This window comes from Eretmochelys imbricata, chromosome 2 (genome assembly GCF_965152235.1).
Source record: "Eretmochelys imbricata isolate rEreImb1 chromosome 2, rEreImb1.hap1, whole genome shotgun sequence".
Lineage (NCBI taxonomy): Eukaryota > Metazoa > Chordata > Testudines > Cheloniidae > Eretmochelys > Eretmochelys imbricata.
Window position 1 is genome coordinate 204,216,014 of NC_135573.1, and position 18,428 is coordinate 204,234,441.

The 18,428-nt window shown below is 42.9% G+C and overlaps 1 protein-coding gene across 1 annotated transcript in view; it reads right to left on the reverse strand.

Annotated features, from left to right (window-relative positions):
• The window catches only part of GALNT15 (polypeptide N-acetylgalactosaminyltransferase 15), a 39,560-nt gene that overhangs the window by 7,896 nt on the left and 13,236 nt on the right, over positions 1 to 18,428 (reverse strand). The window contains exons 4-5 of the mRNA XM_077811310.1: positions 3,368 to 3,535; positions 683 to 800 (exon numbers count right to left, since the gene is read on the reverse strand). Coding sequence (XP_077667436.1) covers positions 683 to 800; positions 3,368 to 3,535 — 286 coding nt within the window. The remainder of the gene's footprint in view (positions 1 to 682; positions 801 to 3,367; positions 3,536 to 18,428) is intronic.

An 18,428-nucleotide genomic window follows, 5' to 3' on the forward strand; every position in this document is an offset into this window, starting at 1 on the left:
AATCTGTTCTGGCCAGTAGCCTTGTGGATTCATTTTATCTGATAGCAATACTGATGGGGCCAAATTAGGGATGCCCCAAGGAGGAGGCCCTCAGAAGGAGGAGGAAGTCCATTCTCCCAGTGCACCCATGAAGGAGGCAGCTATAATTTGGTTGCTTGTGTTCTGAGGCCTTATCTAGACTAGGATTTGGGAGGTGTTAGCTAACATGTATTAACAGCCTAGTGTAGAAAAGGCAGTGTGTCTTTAACATGTGTGCAACTTGTTGATTTACTCAAGTCTTTAACATTAATTGTTAAACATGTGTTAAAGGCACACTGCTGTGTCCATTCCAGTTGTTAAGATTCTGCAGCTAACACTTTCCAAATACTACATGCATGAAAGGGTTCATTTGCAAAATGCAGCTTTCAGAAGGTGCTAAAAATATTGTCCTTTCATGAGATGAGGGTCAGCCAATGAGACTTTGTTTTGATGACATACTGCTTCTAACTTAGTGGTTCTGTGTGTTGTCACTTGACATCTTGCTGGACAACTTTAGGGGTAGATTTCTCTGAGAAAACAGTAATTTCTCTTCACCTGATGCAGTTTTGTATTTGGTTTTTATTTTCTGAGTTGCTTCTGGGCTCTTAAATGCGGTTCTCTTCAACACACAATAGTTACTTGACATTTTTCTTCAGATTCTTACCCTTATAGATAATTCTAGGTTTTCTGCCCCCCACAGAGTCATGTCGGAATCATAAGCGCCAATATTTTGGAAGTAATGTCGGTCCATTGCCACTACTCCACCAGGCACCACGGGACTTCTAGACAGAGCACAGTTTAAAAGTGAATCTTGCTGCAATTTAGGATGGAGAGTTAAACAGAGAATGAGATTTACTCTGATCATGGAGGTTTCAGAGTAACAGCCGTGTTAGTCTGTATTCGCAAAAAGAAAAGGAGTACTTTTGGCACCTAGAGGCTAACCAATTTATTTGAGCATAAGCATCCGATGAAGTGAGCTGTAGCTCACGAAAGCTTATGCTCAAATAAATTGGTTAGTCTCTAAGGTGCCAAAAGTACTCCTTTTCTTTCTGATCATGGAGAGGTCTCTATAAAACAATGTATGATCCTGTGGTGGGCCTTACAATCACTGAGAGGGTAGCAGGGGAATTTTAAAGTGTCAACTGTGTTTCTAGTTTAAAAGGTAGGGGTGTGTGTGTGTGTGTGTTGCTTTCCACTTGCTGACTACTGGCAGATTTTGGGACTTTGCAGTGAGCCATTTTGCTGTTGGGAGAGAAATGGGGCTCAGGGTATTTCCCAGTGTAATTTATTTATTTTACAAATGTACACAATTGCTGTTTACTTTAAACGGAGATGGCCAAAACTACACTTGCAGACACCCCAGGCAAGACACTATTGTGTAAAGCTCTGCAGAGAAGAAGCTGCTTCCTTCCCTCTGACCCTCTTGCTCTTAGCACCCTCTCTGTTTTTGAGTCCTGCCCTCAGTCTTCTCACCAAGGTTACTCATTAGCCTAGATTCTAGGGCTTACCTACAATTTTACCGTGTTTGAACATGGTTATGAACACCTGAGTTAGCTGACCTGATGTTGGCCATAAGTTTGCGGTCAGCGTGGACCAGCCAAGAGATGTGCCTGGCATTGGGTCAACTAAACTGTGGAATCACTAAAGGCTGCTGCTTCTTTGATCTCTCAGTAGCAGAGTTCTGTCTCTCAGGTTATTGCCTCATCTCTTCCAACATTCCCCAGCCCTCTGTGACCTCCAGTCCATTCAAGTCTATGACTGCTCTTCTATACTCATTCCCCCCCGCCCCTCCCCATTCTCCCTGCTCAATCCTCCTCTTTCTCCACTGACTCTGTTGCTGAATCCCTTCACTTCTCTCCTCCACCATTGACTCTTTTCTCCTTCTTGACCCCCCCACTGTAAACTGTCCTACTAACCCCCAACCCTGGCTCACCTCAACCTCCAATTTGTCTGTTCTGTCCCACTGAATGCCTCAGAAATCATTCTCATTGTTGCACAGACTTCTTCCACTACATATTTGTTCTCTTTTCCTTCATGTTACCATTTTTCTTGCCAAACCAGCACTACACTGCCACCTTCATTGAATGCCTCTGACCTCCACTCATTCTCTGTCACTACTGAACACACCACCATTCTCCCTGTCACTCAGTAAACTAGGTCTGAATTCAACTCCTCCCTCTTCGGACACTTCTAGGTGATATCCAAATCTTGCAGCCTTTTTTTTTTTTTTTTTCCTGCACAATATTTTGAGGCTCTTAGCTGGGTGAACAGAGAAAAAAGATTAAACCTCCCCCAGATTCTCATCTCAACTACTTCATCACCTCCTCCAGGCCATAAAAATAGAGCAGATAAGATTATCCTCACATGTTGATCTGACCACATCTCCCCACTTGAAACCCTCCTCTGGCCCCCCCCTTGTCCACCTCCACTAAGCTCAAACTTCTTGTGGCTGCCTTTAAGGCTCTGCATAATTCTGCCACACTTTACTTTACTGCCACACTTTACTTCTCCCTACTTGTCTCTTATTTTGTCATCCCTCTTCCCGCTGCTCCACCTCAGTCATCTGCAATTCCCACACTTTTTTCTACTCCATATAAAATCCTTTTGCTTTCAATTTGGAGTTAGGTGCCTAAGTATCCTTGAGGCTCTGAGCCTAATTGAGTACATCAACTATTAATCTACTTCATTTATTGCATGACTGACTTGTTCAACTCTATGGAGGGAAGGAAATATGGAACTGAAGTTGGAAATTGGTACAGGAGAAAGAGGCAAGAGAGGAATGGTTGAGTGAGGGTCAAGGGATGGGGAAATTAGCATATTTTAAACTTATACACACACATACACCCCACATCAACATTTAATTAATAAGCCATGTGACTATCATTATCCTAATAACTTTGTATATGCATCTTCCCCTCCCCCCATTCCTTGTCTTTTCAGTTTGTGTAGATGCTGGAACTAGGGGTTCTGGGGGTGCTGCCACACCCCTTGGCTTAAAGTGGTTTCCGTTATATCCAGGGTTTACAGTTTGGTTCAATGGCTCTCAGCATCCCCACTATACAAATAGTTCCAGCCCCGCTGTCAGATTGTACACTGTTTGGATCAATGTCTGTGTCTGGAAGCACGTGCCATAACATAGACCTTATTGTAGTCTAATAATATTATTAATAAATTAAAACCTACCGGATGTGTAAACTTAATGTAAACCAATAACCCTCTCCTCTCAAAAATTACGGGCCAAAAAAACCTGTGAATGTAATCCTCTCTTCTCAGTTAGCTGGAGGGTGTGTTAGATTTTGTGATTGTGTTGCTGAGGGGAGAGTAAGCATATTGGCTGATGAACTGTTACCTGATGGGGCTGATGGCAGACTGGCGTACCTTCTCTTCATGCTCTGGCAGCGGCTCCCAATGGAAATCTAATTTCCAATCAAAACCACCTCGTTGCAGGTCCACAGACTGATGATACTGAAAAGTCTTCCAGTCAATGACATCTATGACAGGGGAGACGATTCGATTTCTGAAAAGAATTTATTTTCTTTTGAAAGCCAAGTTGGGGAATAAGTTGGCAGTGTGTTAGTAAACCATGGCGTTCTAGGATTTGACCCTGCAAGGTGCTGAGCACTCCTGTGAGGTACCGATTGCCCTCAACTCCTCTGCTGATGGGAGTTGAGTGTGCTTTGCCTATTGAAAGATTGAACCTATAGTGAGTAAAGTAGGGGACACTAATTTATTAAGAATGTATAATCACAGTCATTTCACTGTTAATTGGGTCTTACTTTGGTTGCACTATCAAAATGTACAAACACAGAACCAAGAGATGGTCCTTGCCCCCAAAAGCTTACAATCTCTGGATTTGGCACTGAATCTTTTACACAGCTGGACACATTCTGCCCACTGTTCTACCTTCTGAGATCTCAATTGCATAGACAAAGGGTCACAATCTGCCCTTACAACCTCACTGGTTTCAACAGGGTTTCATGGGTATGACTAAGGGCAGAACTATACTTGAATAGTGGAATTTAGGAGGTGTATTTTGCTTATAATTTTCCATGGACTGGTCATTGGAAGAGACCTATTTTTCATCTGATAAGGTTAAATTGAAAACACAAGTGTTCAATATATAGTATACTTATTCTTTTTCTGTACTATATTATAATGGTTGCTTTGTAACAATCTGTGTAGTTAACATTTCCATTCCCTCTTAGCATATACTTGTAATTTTCTTGCCACTGCACTGTTTCCATTATATTGTCTGTCTTTAATAGCCAGAAAGGAGCCCATACCCCATGGACATATATCCTTTAATTAATTTCTAACTTCAGTTAAATCTGGCTTTATCTGAACAGGACTATTCTGTATTTTTCCATGTCAGACATCTCATGATGCTTAACAATGAGCCTCATGACATCCTGAAATTATCAGGAATTCGGCAAAGAACAAATTCTGTGGTATCAAAACCTGTTTCCTAATCAATGGTGCATGACATTTGGAAACCATCTTAATAGTTCAACTGCTACAGCATTACAGATCTGACAGCTGCAGGAAAAAAGCTGTTTGGAAGAGGAAAGTAACCCATTTCTGCTCTATTACACAGGAGCTACTCCCATTGACTTCAGTATAATGGCTAGTCTACACAGGGAAGCTGTTCCAGAATAAGGTAGGGGTGCATATAAAGTGGGAATAGCTGTTGTGGATTAAAGCAAACCAGAAAAAGACACTGTGATTCTGCAATAAGAGTAGTTTTCAGAGTAGCAGCCATGTTAGTTTGTATCCGCAAAAAGAAAAGGAGGACTTGTGACACCTTAGAGACTAACGAATTTATTTGAGCATAAGCTCATACAGCTCACAATAGCTCACTTTACCTGATCACTCTTGTCACAGTGTGTATGGTAACACCCATTGTTTCATGTTCTCTGTGTATATAAATCTCCCCACTGTATTTTCCACTGCATGCATCCGATGAAGTGAGCTGTAGCTCACGAAAGCTTATGCTCAAATAAATTTGTTAGTCTCTAAGGTGTCACTAGTACTCCTTTTCTTTTTGAGGATACAGACTAACACGGCTGCTACTCTGAAACCTGTTCACATGTAGACAAGCCCTAAGTGAGAGAAGAATCTGGCCCCCTCTGTGTAGAAAGCAGCATGTTTTGCCAAAGAGACACCAAAGGCCTTCTCTTTAAAAGTTTTAGCTCTGCTGGTCTGAGATCATTCTTAAGAGGAGCTGAGTTTAAATACACTCCAGCCAATAGGGAAAGGTCAACACCATAGTCTTCAGTATCCTGTTATCTGTTCACTGTTTGCCAGGGCAATGAAAGAGAGACTGATGTCAGCTTTGGGAGCTGACAATTCTGTGTGATGTTTGTATGACCTGGGCATATTTTTGCTGCATTTACAATCACTATAGTGATGGTTTTCAGTGCAAGTAGGGAGGGACTCAATCCTTTTTTCTATTACAGTTCTCATTCCACTAGTGAGGATTTTAGAAACGTGTGGAGAAAAACTGTCCATGGGTCTTCAATGGCAAGAGGGGAGTTGTAGTATTATGGAGAGTATAGTTAAAACTGCTCAGTCTCTCCTTTGTCCCATAGTAAGAGAACAGGGAGTGTCACCTGTTGAGTTAAAAGCAGATAGATTTAAAACAAATAAGTGAAGATACTTGTTCATAAATGACTATATCAGCCTGTGGAATTCACAATCATAGGGGCTCTTAGAGACAAGCACTGGATTTATAAACTAGATTAGATAACTTTATGACCAATTATAACATTTGTAATCATACAGGTTAAGACCAAGTAACTCATTGTCATGCTCCAGGGTATGAGCCAATTGCAGTAGGGTTCAGGAAGGAATCTCCCTATGACAACATTGACAATCGGCCAGGAATATTCTGGGCTTCACTTTCTTTTGAAGCATTATTATACTGTATAGGCTATATGTTTGTACAACACCTAATATAATGAAGTCCAATCCTGACTGCAGTTTTATGGTATTATCATAATACAAATAATAAAGATCAAATTCTCATTGCATCCTTTGATGATATCCTGAGAGATTTCCCTGTATTCAGAATGACAGCATTCCACTCAAACGAAAGCCAACAGAAGTCTTTCCAAAGAAAGTTGGTGTCAATCCTTGTTCTCCAACTGAGAACACTAGGGCAAAGGAAAGAGGCGGAATAAAAGTCACCACCTTCTTCTGGGATGTGCTAAAATTGAACGCAGTTTACTGCTGGATTTACTTAATTGGTTCAGTCATGCATTTTTTTGTTTTCTTTTTACTAAGGAATAGCCAGATGAAGCTAAAAAATGTAATACATCTTGCATGACTAAATTTCAAAACTTAAAGAATATCATATAACTCCAATGCAAGTCAATAAAACTACAATTTAAATGGCAAGCAACAGCAGTGTGCACCATTTAGAGTAAAAATTACTACTGAGGTCCTCCTCCAGCATAAACACCTCAATGCCTCTTACAGCTGCCTGAGTGGAAATGGGATTGATGATTATAATTGGAACTAGAAACTCCTGCTTCACTTTGCTGCTACTAGATGAACACACTCTAGTCTATTGCTTCTAGTCTAAATATTCTTACATAGATAGAACTGATAAACTAATTGTTGTAAGGTAGTTTATTTTAGAATAACATTTCATATTAGAGTGAGAGAGATTAGGAAGAGAAGTATGAATGGGGAATTATTTAGAATAAAAAATTCAAAGATGCTTGAGTAGGATGCCAGATTTTTACCTAATGTATAGTTGTGTAAATCTAAAACAGTGGGTTTTCAACCTTTTTTCATCTTGAATGTCCTTTGGAAATTCAACCTGTGGTCTGCGGACCCCTACCATAGAAGTCTTAGACTGAAAACTGACTGAACAGAATTCAACTATAAACGTTTCACATGCTCAGCACAGCATTTGACACAGCATGAGACAGGGCCCTAAACAGTGGGCTTCTCTAGTAATGACAATACTTCAAAGTTTTGACCTGTAGGTGGGAGTACTCACATACCCAATGATTGATCAGAAAAATTGAATGCCTTTTTTGGGATCTGAAATTTTATTTTCCTAGTCACCTTTCCCGGACCTCTTAGACATAGTCTGTGGACCACCAGGGGTCTGCATGCCACAGGTTAAAAATCACTGATCTAGAATAATGACAGGTTTCAGAGTAACAGCCGTGTTAGTCTGTATTCGCAAAAAGAAAGGGAGTACTTGTGGCACCTTAGAGACTAACCAATTTATTTGAGCATAAGCTTTAAGTGAGCTACAGCTACAGCTCACTTAAAGCTTATGCTCAAATAAATTGGTTAGTCTCTAAGGTGCCACAAGTACTCCTTTTCTTTTTGATCTAGAATAACTGAAGCGAAGTAAATATTGTCACTCTGGATTTACACTAGTATAACTGAGATAAAATTCTGGATCTAAGGGTGTGATATTGGCATAATTCTTCTTATTATATTTTCCATTCATTTACATCTCATCCTTTCTGGATTTAGTTCTCTAATTTGTTGCCAATATCAGAGCCCAATCCTCCAATAACACTTTTGACTTCAGTGGGATTGTTCATGACAATAAGCTCTAAAACCAGAAGTGTTTGCAGGAGAGGGTCCTTTTTTTAAAACTATATGTTGTTGTTGTTTTGTTTTAAATCTTGGATCCAGACCGTCAGTGCTATGAAAACAAAACTTCTGCACTACCTGGAATAGGCTCAGCCACTCAGGAAACCAGAACCAAATCAATCACAACCACCAAACCAGGTAAAAATGTGCTTTCAAAACAACCTACTCTTCTGAACATTTTGCACAATTTTGCCTACTCTCTTAATCTGTCAGAAGCAGAATAAGTGAGGCTGTTTAAAATTTGTTCAGCAATGGAAAGATTGATATAAAACTAAAACAAGCAAGTTTTTTTTTTAAAAAAAAGGACTTTTGGATAAGCATTAAATAAAAAGTTTGCACGTGGAAAATTATGAAACTGAAGACAATTGATAACTCATTGGATATGCCATATTGCACCTTACCTCAAATTCTTCAGTAAAAGAACCAGTAATGTATTTTTTCAAGTGAATTATATGCACTACAAACTGATATCTGTGTTTTAAAAATATTACTGTATAAATGATAACACCTTCAGAATTCCGTGCTTCACAGGGTTTTAAGATACCATTTAGAAATTTAAGAGTCAGATCCTTAGATGGTGTCAATAAGCATAGCTCTACTGAAATTAGTGGAGCTGTGCTAATTTACACCAGCTTAAACTTCAAATTGTTACAAGGTCCTTCTGATCATAAATAAGGAATCTAGCAGCTTTAATTTTAGTAAAACTAATCAATATCCAATTCTTATTTTAATCAAGTGTTGCCTTATCTTTCTTGTAATATTAAAGTATCCTTTCTAAAACATCTGTTTTTTGCATGTTTAATGGTGGATTTGGTGTTCACATGGCTAGAAATGCACATTTTCAGCCAAAGGTAATTGAAAGTTGGAAGATGTTGCTTGTAATTTGTTTTGTTCTTAATTCAGTAGCTGGCAGACAGTCAGCACCTTCTCGGAACTTTGAAATGAAATGTTCACCCTGGCAGACAGCTGCTAATTTTATTCCATGGAATCTGAAGAAGAAGAAGGGGAGGAAGGAAACTCAAAAAGAACTGGCAGCAATGCTTTGTGCAATGTGAGTGGGGCGTCATTAATTTGTGAATATTTCAAATGCCTGGCGCACATGAGACCTATGAAAAAGCAAACAAACATAATTTCCTGTTTGGGGATTTCTAAACCAAATACAATTGCAAATGCAATGTTTTCCTGTTACCCTCTACATAAGCTGTGGACATTGTGTTCTTTGCTTGTCAAAATACGAATAATGAGAGAAAAAGAAAAATTAATTAACCATTCTGCTTAAAGTTTCATACAGACTGCTTTTAGAAGGGCTTCGTATTGATTTGTACCATGCTTTGCTGGGAAAGGAATAGATTGTTAAAATGAGCACAGGCAATGAAAACAATTGTAAAAATGTTCCTATTGTCCTCAATACACTCTCAGAGTGGATCTTTTCCTACAAAAATGAGATGGCTCAGGAATCCAAGCTACATGTTGACTCTCTTGCTCAGGCCCAAATTTGGGGCAAGCATCTGCCTTTGGGCACTGTCTGGGCACCTGCATTTCCACTGAAATCACCTTGCAGGAAAGCTCCCAAGAAAAATAATACTGCAGAAAGTTTTAAATGAGGTGGAGCTAATAGGATTAAAAGGAAGCTTCTGCAAGCAGAAGGCTAAGGCCATGATTTAGCAAGCACTTCAGCATGGGGTTTAGCTTCAAACATGTGAAAAGTCCCTTTGAAGTTACTGGTCTTCTCACATACTTAAAATTAAACATGTGCTTAAGTGCTTTGCTAGATCGGGTCTGAAATCAATATTTGTTTTTAAAAATTCCAGAAAATCTACTCCCATTGTGGCCGACAAGTCTCTTAGATCAAAAGTTTCAAATTTGGGTATGAGATATCAAAATCCATATTAATTATCACCTAAATCAGTGGCCTGATTTTCAGAGGTGCTGAGGTCAGTTGGGAGTTGTATGGGTGCTCTGTACTTTTGAGAATCAAACCTCTTTTTCATGAATCATGCCTGACTTTAGCCAGCCATATTTGAAAATCTTGGCTTTCAACCTTAACTTCTCTTTCCCCACCATTTCTAAAATGGGAGAAATACTTATCCACCTTTGTAAAGGGTTGTGAGATCTTCAGATGAACATACTATATAAGTGCAAAACATATTAATGAGTATTGTTCTAGACAAGTGGAGGGCCTGAAAAGAAGAGCAGAAAGAGAGACAAAGTCCGTGAAGTCAGCTAAATAGTTGCAGGGGACTAAGTATGTGAAAGGTTTTAAAAGCAAGGTCAGTGTTGAACAGTATACTGAAATGAATGCTGACCTACTGGCATTTTGTGAGAATGGGAGTGATAAGTTCATGCTTGTTTGTGCATGTGAGAAGGCAGGCAGCAGTTTTTTGTGAATTTTGGAATCTGGAAAGCTGGGATTTGCAGGCCGTACAGAAGGGAGTTGCAGTAGTTGTGCTGAGAAGAGATGAAGACGTTTGATTTTTGTAGAAAACATTTACATTCTTTACGCTAAATCAGCATAAAACTAACACCCGCACACACATTTTCTAAACAATAGAAGTGTTTTTGTCTGATCCTGGACACCTGGCAAAACTCTGATTTCTAACAGCAGCAAACAGACAATGTGGCAATTTTCAGTTGCTGTAGTAATTCTTAATTATATTTAACAACAATTTTATAAATAATTGGTGATCTACATTGTAGAACCAAATGAAGAGATCCAGATTGTTAGAAGATAAATTAACTTCTTTTAACAATTTTGAAGCCTTTGGACCCGGCTCCACAAACTCTCCGTGTTGTAATGCCTAACATCTAGAAAAATCACAGGAACCACACTGTGATTCACAAAGCCTGAGTTAGGTGCCTAGGCTCCCTCTACGATATGTGGGGAGAGATAGGTACCTTAGAATGTGAGCTACAAAATCCAGCATGCCAGGAGGCATGATGCCTAACCTTGCCAATGAGAGATGTCGACCAGAGGGATGTGTCCTACACCCCGTCTGCCTCATGAAGACAGGTGCCTCCATGATGCCTGGATTTAGTCACCTCTCTCGGCTAGCAATCCATGAACCAGGAGAAGATAGGTGCTCCTCTGCCAAACACGCTTCTGGGGTCCAATCCAGCAGGCATGCTCAGAGGCTGCTTAATGCCACACAAAATGAAGAGGCTCACCTTTATAACTTTTAGCCCAGTACTTAGGGTACGCTTCCAGGATGTAGGAGGCCACAGGTTGAAGTCCCCCCTCCACCTGATGAAGAGAAGGGATTTGAATAGGGTTCTGCCACCTCTCAGGAGAGTGTCTGAGCCACTGGATTATAGATTAGTCTGATGTGGATCTCCCTCAATCTCTTCTATGAAAGTTGTTCCAATTGATTAATTAATTAAATACTAATTGAGCACCAGAAAGATTGATAATGACTCTATAACCTGGTAGCTAGGGCACTCCGCTGAGAGGTAGCACATCCCTGTGCAGATCCTTTCACCTCACCAGGCAGAGGGGGGATTTAAACTGGGAGGTCTCTCACATCCCAGGTGAGTACCCTAACCACCTGGCTAAAGGTTATAAGGGAGGTTCCCCCTCCAGCTCTTTTGTATGGAGTTAGGCAGCCTCTGAGCATGCCTACAGGATTGGGTCCCTGAGGCGAATTAGGAGTTTCCCCACCTAGCTTCTCCCAGTCCAGGGCATCCAGACACCTAGAGGGAGGCAGTAATACACATGTCCAGAGGCAGAAACATAGGCACATAGGGAACTTTTACTGCAAAAGCTTAGGCGCTGAGTGAGTTTGGATGCCTACAGGGTTAAGCAGTAGCTGAGCAGGTGGCTTGTGGATTGCAGCGATGCCTAAAAATTGAATTTAGGTGCCTAAATCTGGGGTTTAGGCACCCAAGAACCTTAGTGGATCTGTGTTTCTGTTCCTAATTTGAGTATATAGTGTCCAGTAATAGAGGGAAATATCCCATGATGATAGATTTGAATCTAAAATAAGGGTTGAGGGAGAGGTGCATCCAGAAAGAGGTCTAGTGTGAGATATTTTGACTGCTAAGGGATGAGAAAACCCTGCCTTCCTATACTCGAAACATGGAGTCTGTGCCTTTTTACAGTCAAACCTTCCACAAAAGACATAACCAGGCTAATTTTTTCTCCATTTGGTGTTCTCAGGGGCCAAGCATCAAACCTACTTGATATGCTTTTCCCATATGCAAAAAATCAGCTATATCCTCTCAGTCTGAATTAATTGTATTTTAGATTAAGGGCTGTGTGGTGGGCTGTCTACCTCATATTGGCACTGAAAGGGTTAACTGGAGCTAGAGAGCTCAATTAAGGTACCTGCTTGCACCTGGAGGGAGGGCTAGGTCCAATTGAAGAGGAGGCCCAGCTGGGGGAGAAGCTGGGTCTTCATAAAGGAAAGGACCACAGAGTAGTGGAAAAGGCCCAGGGAGAATACCTAAGTGAGAGGTAGTTGGGAGTTTTCTCTCTTGGGCTACAGGCAGACAGATGGCTGGGAGGCCTGAAGCTTGCAGCCAGAACTAGAGGGGCCTGAGCCAGGAAGAAATCTGAGAGCCCACACTCTGAAATAAGAGCCAAAAAGAACCTCACAATCATTAGGCTGAGTCATTTCAAGAAGTCCTGAGAAAGGAGGGCATGGGACCTGGAAAGTTAGCCCAGGAAGCTGAGGGTGTTAGGCCTGGCCACCTGAGGCTAGGAAAACCTTGTGTGTGGGCAGTTAAAAGGCAAAGGCTACAAGAGCTGGTGATTCTCACTGCATTGGGCCCAAACAATGGTTTAATATGGAGCTGTGACTGATGGAGTACCAAGATGTCAGGAGATGTGGGTTCTCCCTTCATGACAGTGTTTAGCAAAGTACTGGCAGCTGAGTGTGACTAGAACTACTTGTGTGGGGATTTCCTTGGATGGTCTATGTTGAAGATCCCAGCTGAGGACCTGTGGGCCTTAGTAATTCCCCAGGAAGAGGGGTGGAAGAGAATGGAACTTAGGTATCTTTTTATGTAGACTTGGGACAGCAGTCCTTTGGAATAGGAGAGACTTTAAAATGACATGCCTGGAGGGTCAAGTTGCAAGGAGAGGCAGGACTGGAGTGACTGTCAGCAAGGGGTACGAGAGAAGAAAGCAACTGTGCCACCATCAGCTACAAATGGGCACAGTAGCAGTGAGTCCATTCTTCTACAAGAAATAACCAAAGCCAGATCTTCATGATAGAGCACAGTATGTGCATCGTCTGCAACAGGCTGCCACAAAATGGCAGGTCCAGCAGACTCCTAGAGATTTAAAGGTGCAATACACAAAACAGTAATAATTACATAGCTATGAAACTATATATTATTCTTGATCTGGAAGCAGACTGAAATATAGGCTGGTGTAGGATGAAACTATCTGAGGGGCATCTGAACTGTTTTCCAAAACACTGTACGGGTTGTTATATTAGTCATCCCTGAACAACTGAAATGTCAAGAAAGTCTTTACAAATCAAAGATAAATTCTTCAAGGAAAGACAATATATTGTAACTAACATAAGAATGGCCATACTGGGTCAGACCAATGGTTCATCTAAACCAGTATCCTGTCTTCTGACAGTGGCCAGTGCTAGATGCTTTAGAGGGAATGAACAGAACAGGACAATTATTGAGTGATCCATCCCCTGTCATCCAGTCCCAGTTTCTAGCAGCCAGAGCTTTAGGGACTCCCAGAGCATGAGGTTGCATCCCTGACCATCTTGATTAATAGCCATTGATGGACCTATCCCCCATTAACTTATTTAATCCTTTTTTTAATCCAGTTACACTTTTGGCCTTCACAGTATCCCCTGGTAATGGGTTCCACAGGTTGATTGTCTGTTTGTGAATGAGTACTTATGTTTGTTTTAAACCTGCTGTCTATTAATTCCATTGGGTGACCCCTGGTTCTTGTGTTATGTGAAGGGGTAAATAACACATCCTTATTCACTTTCTCCACATCATTCATGATTTTGTAGACTTCTATTGTATCCCTCCTTAGTCATCTCTTTTCAAAGCTGAACAGTCCCAGTCTTATTAATCTCTCCTCACATGGAAGCTGTTCCATAACCCTAATAATTTTTGTTGCCCTTCTCTGTATATCTTCCAAGTCTAATACATCTTTTTTTAGATGTGGTGACCAGAACATCACACAGTGTTCAAGGTGTGGGCGTACCTTGAATTGATATAGTGGCAATATGATATTTGCAGTCTTATTATCTATCCCTTTCATAATGGTTCTTAACATTCTGTTAGCTTTTTTGACTGCTACTCCACACTGGATGTTTTTAGAGAACAATCCACAATGACTCCAAGGTCTCTTTCTTGAGTGGCAACAGCTAATTTAGACCCCATCATTTTGTATGTATACATAATTTGGGATTATGCTTTTCAATGTGCATTACTTTGCATTTATCAACATTAAATGTCATCTGCCATTTTGTTGCCCAGTCACCCTGTTATGTGAGATCCCTTTGTAACTCTTCACAGTTAGCTTTCGACGTAACTATCTTGAGTAATTTTGTATCATCTGCAAACTTTGCCCTGATCTACACTACAAGTTTAGATCGAATTTAGCAGCATTAGGTTGATTTAACCCTACATCTGTCCACACGACCAAGCCTGTTTTGTCGACTTAAAGGGCTCTTAAAATCGATTTTTGTACTCCTCCCCAGAGAGGGGAATAGCGCTAAAATCGACCTCGCTGGGTTGAATTTGGGGTAGCATGGATGCAATTTGACGGTATTGGCCTCCGGGATCTATCCAGAATGCTCCATTGTGACTGCTCTGGACAGCACTCCTCAACTCAGATGCACTGGCCAGGCAGACAGGAAAAGCCCCGGGAACTTTTGAATTTCATTTCCTGTTTGGCCAATGTGGCGAGCTGATCAGCACAGGTGACCATGGAGTCCCAGAATCGCAAAAGAGCTCCAACATGGGCCGAATGGGAGGTACTTGATCTGATCACTGCATGGGGAGAAGAATCCGTGCAGGCAGAACTCCGTTCCAAAAGATGAAATGCTAAGGGCATGATGGACAGAGGCTACAACAGGGACACACAGCAGTGCCACGTGAAAGTTAAGGAGCTGAGGCAAGCCTACCAAAAAACAAAGGATGCAAATGGTCACTCCGGGTCAGAGTCCCATACATGCCGCTTCTATGATGAGCTGCATGCAATTCTAGGTGGGGCCCCTACCACTACCCCATCACTGTCCGTGCACCTGCAAGGGGGGGAGTCTCATGCTACAGGGATGAGGATTTTGTGGATGAGGAAGATGAGGAGGAGGAGGAGGAGGAGGTTGAGGATAGTGCACAGCAGGCAAGTGGTGAATCCCTTCTCCCCAGCAGCCAGGAACTGTTCATCACCCTGGACCCAATACACTCCCAAGGCGGGCTCCCGGACCATTAAACCGGAGAAGACACCTCTGGTGAGTGTACCTTTGCAAATATAATACAGGGTTTAAAAGCAAGCGTGTTTAATGATTAATTTGCCCTGAAGACTTGGGATGCATTCACAGCCAGTACAGCTATTGGAAAAGTCTGTTCACGTGTCTGGGGATGGAGTGGAAATCCTCCAGAGACATCTCCATGAAGCTCTCCTGGAGGTACTCTAAAAGCCTTTGCAGAAGGTTTCTGGGGAGGTCAGCCTTATTCTGTCCTCCATGGTAGGACACTTTTACCATGCCAAGCCAATAGCAAGTAGTCTGGAATCATTGCAGAACGAAGCATTGCAGCGAATGGGCCCAGGCTTTGTTGGCATTCAAGCAACGTCCATTCTTTATCTCTTTGTGTTAGCCTCAGGAGAGTGATATCATTCACGGTCACCTGGTTCAAATACAGGAAATTTGTTTAAGGGAACAGTCAGAGGTGCCCGTTCCTGCTGGGCTGTTTGCCTTTCGCTGAAAAGAAATCATCCCCGCTGTTGGCCACGCTGTGGGGGGAGGCCCTTTCATGCTGAGCTGTTTGTGTTTGGCTGACAAGGATCTTCCCTGATACTAGCCACGTGGTGGGGGGCGGGGGGTGAAGTGATCATCCTAGAGAATTGGGGGGGGGTTGGGTTGTGCTTTACATTCACCCTAAAACTGCAGTCCCTCCTTTTAAATGGCCAACCCAACGAGCTTTGCTTGGTATGGGAAAGGAGGGCGTTGTTGTTTGAAACCGTTCCCACATGTTATGAAGATTGAAGAAGACGAAACCCTTTGCCTTACCATGACTGCCTGCAAGCCAAATACTGTTGCCCAGCTGAGCGTGTGTGATGTCTCACACCAAACCGGCAGGCACTCAATATAAGAGGCAAAATGCGACCTTGTACCAAAAGCTCATGTGCTATATAATGTGAATCACTTGATTCAGTGTGAAATAGTCTTCCCTTTGTTCTCTAAAATGTATCTTTTTAAATACTACTCTCCCTTTTTTTCCTCCTACAGCTGCAAATGTTTCTACGCTCCCCCTATCATCTCCGTCCCAGAGGCTAGCACAGATTAGAAGGCGAAAAAAACGCACTCATGATGAAATGTTCTCAGAGCTCATGCAGTCCTCCCGCACTGAAAGAGCTCAGCAGAATGTGTGGAGGCAAACAATGGCAGAGACCAGGAAAGTGTTAAATGAATGCAATGAGAGGAGGGAGGAATGTGGTGAGAGGAGGCAGGAGCACGATGAAAGGAGGCAGGATGCAATGCTGAGTCTAATGGGGGAGTAAACTGACACGCTCAGGTGTCTGGTGTAGCTGCAGGAAAGGCAGCATGAGCACAGACCACCACTGCAGCCCCCGTATAACTGCCTGCCCTCCTCCCCAAGTTCCATATCCTCCTCACCCCGATGCCCAATAACGGGAGGGGTTAGGGGGGAGGCTACGGGCACCCAGCCACTCCACCCCGGAGGATTGCCCATGCAATAAAGGCTGGCATTCAAGAAGTTTTGAACTGTAGTATGGCCTTGTCCTTCCCTTCTCCCTCATCCACCACCCCACCCAGTGCTTCCCTCCTCACCCACCCCTCCCAGGCTATCTTGCGAGTTTTCCCCCTATTTGTGTGATGAATTAATAAAGAATGCATGATTTTGAAACAATAATGACTTTATTGCTTCTGAAAGTGGTGACTGAAGGGGGGAGGTTGGTTGGCTTACAGGGAAGTAGAGTCAACCAAGGGGGCAGGTTTTCATCAAGGACAAACAAACAGAACTGTCATACCGTAGCCTGGCCAGTCATGAAACTGGTTTTCAAAGCTTCTCTGATGTTCAGGGTGCCCAGCTGTGCTCTTCTAATTGCCCTCGTGTCTGGCTGTGCGTAATCGGCCACCAGACGATTTGCCTCAACCTCCCACCCCACCATCTCCCCTTATAAACATCTCCCACCCCATAAACATCTCCCCCTTACTCTCACAGATATTGTGGCGCACACAGCAAGCAGCAATAACAATGGGAATATTGGTTTTGCTGAGGTCTAACCTGGTCAGTAAACTGTGCCAGCGAGCTTTTAAACGTTCAAATGCCCATTCTACCACCATTCTGCTCTTGCTCAGCCTATAGTTGAACTGCTCCTTACTACTGTCCAGGGCCTGTGTATGGTTTCATGAGCCATGGCATTAAGGGGTAGGCTGGGTCCCCAAGGATAACTACAGGCATTTCAACATCCCCAACGGTAATTTTCTGGTCTGGGAAGTAAGTTCCTTCCTGCAGCTGTTCAAACAGACCAGAGTTCCTGAAGATGCGAGCGTCATGCACCTTTCCTGGCCATCCCATGCTGATGTCTGTGAAACGTCCCTTGTGATCCACCAGTGCTTGCAGCACCATTGAAAAATACCCCTTGCGGTTTACATACTGGCTGCCAAGGTGGTCCGGTCCCAAGATAGGGATATGCGTTCCGTCTATTGCCCCAGTTAGGGAACCCCATTGCAGCAAAGCCATCCACTATGACCTGCACGTTTCCCAGAGTCGCTACGCTTGATAGCAGCAGCTCTGTGATTGCATTGGCTACTTGGATCACAGCAGCCCCCACAGTAGATTTACCCACTCCAAATTGATTCCCGACTGACCGGTAGCTGTCTGGCATTGCAAGCTTCCAGAGGGCTATCGCCACTTGCTTCTTAACTGTGAGGGCTGCTCTCATCTTGCTATTCTTGCGCTTCAGGGCAGGGGAAAGCAAATCACAAAGTTCCATGAAAGTGCCCTTACGCATGCGAAAGTTTCGCAACCACTGGGAATCATCCCAGACCTGCAACACTATGCGGTCCCACCAGTCTGTGCTTGTTTCACAGGCCCAGAATTGGTATTCCATGGCATGAACCTGCCCCATTACCACCATGATGTCCAAATTGCCAGGGCCCGTGCTTTGAGAGACGTCTGTGTCCATGTCCTCATCACTATCGTGATCGCACTGTCGTAGCCTCCTCGCCTGCTTTTGCAGGTTCTGCACATACTGCAGGATAATGTGCGAGGTGTTTGCAATGCTCACAACAGCAGCAGTGAGCTGAGCAGGCTCCATGCTTGCCTTGGATTGGCGTCTGCAGGACAGCAGAATTGCAGCGGAAGCTGTGGATGACGACAGATGCCATGAGAATAGATATTTATACAGAACGACGAGAGGACCTGGGAGGTGGATTCATAGCACCGGGAGAGTGGAGTTGCAGCGGAAGCGGTGGAGGACGACGGTTAGCACCGTACACATTTCCCGAGGAAGAACACAAGTACCCGGGAGCACATGACAGACAACATGGAGAAATTCACTATGGAGACAAGAGCAGCAGAGCAGAGTTGCAGCGGAAGCGGTGGATGACGACGACGGTTAG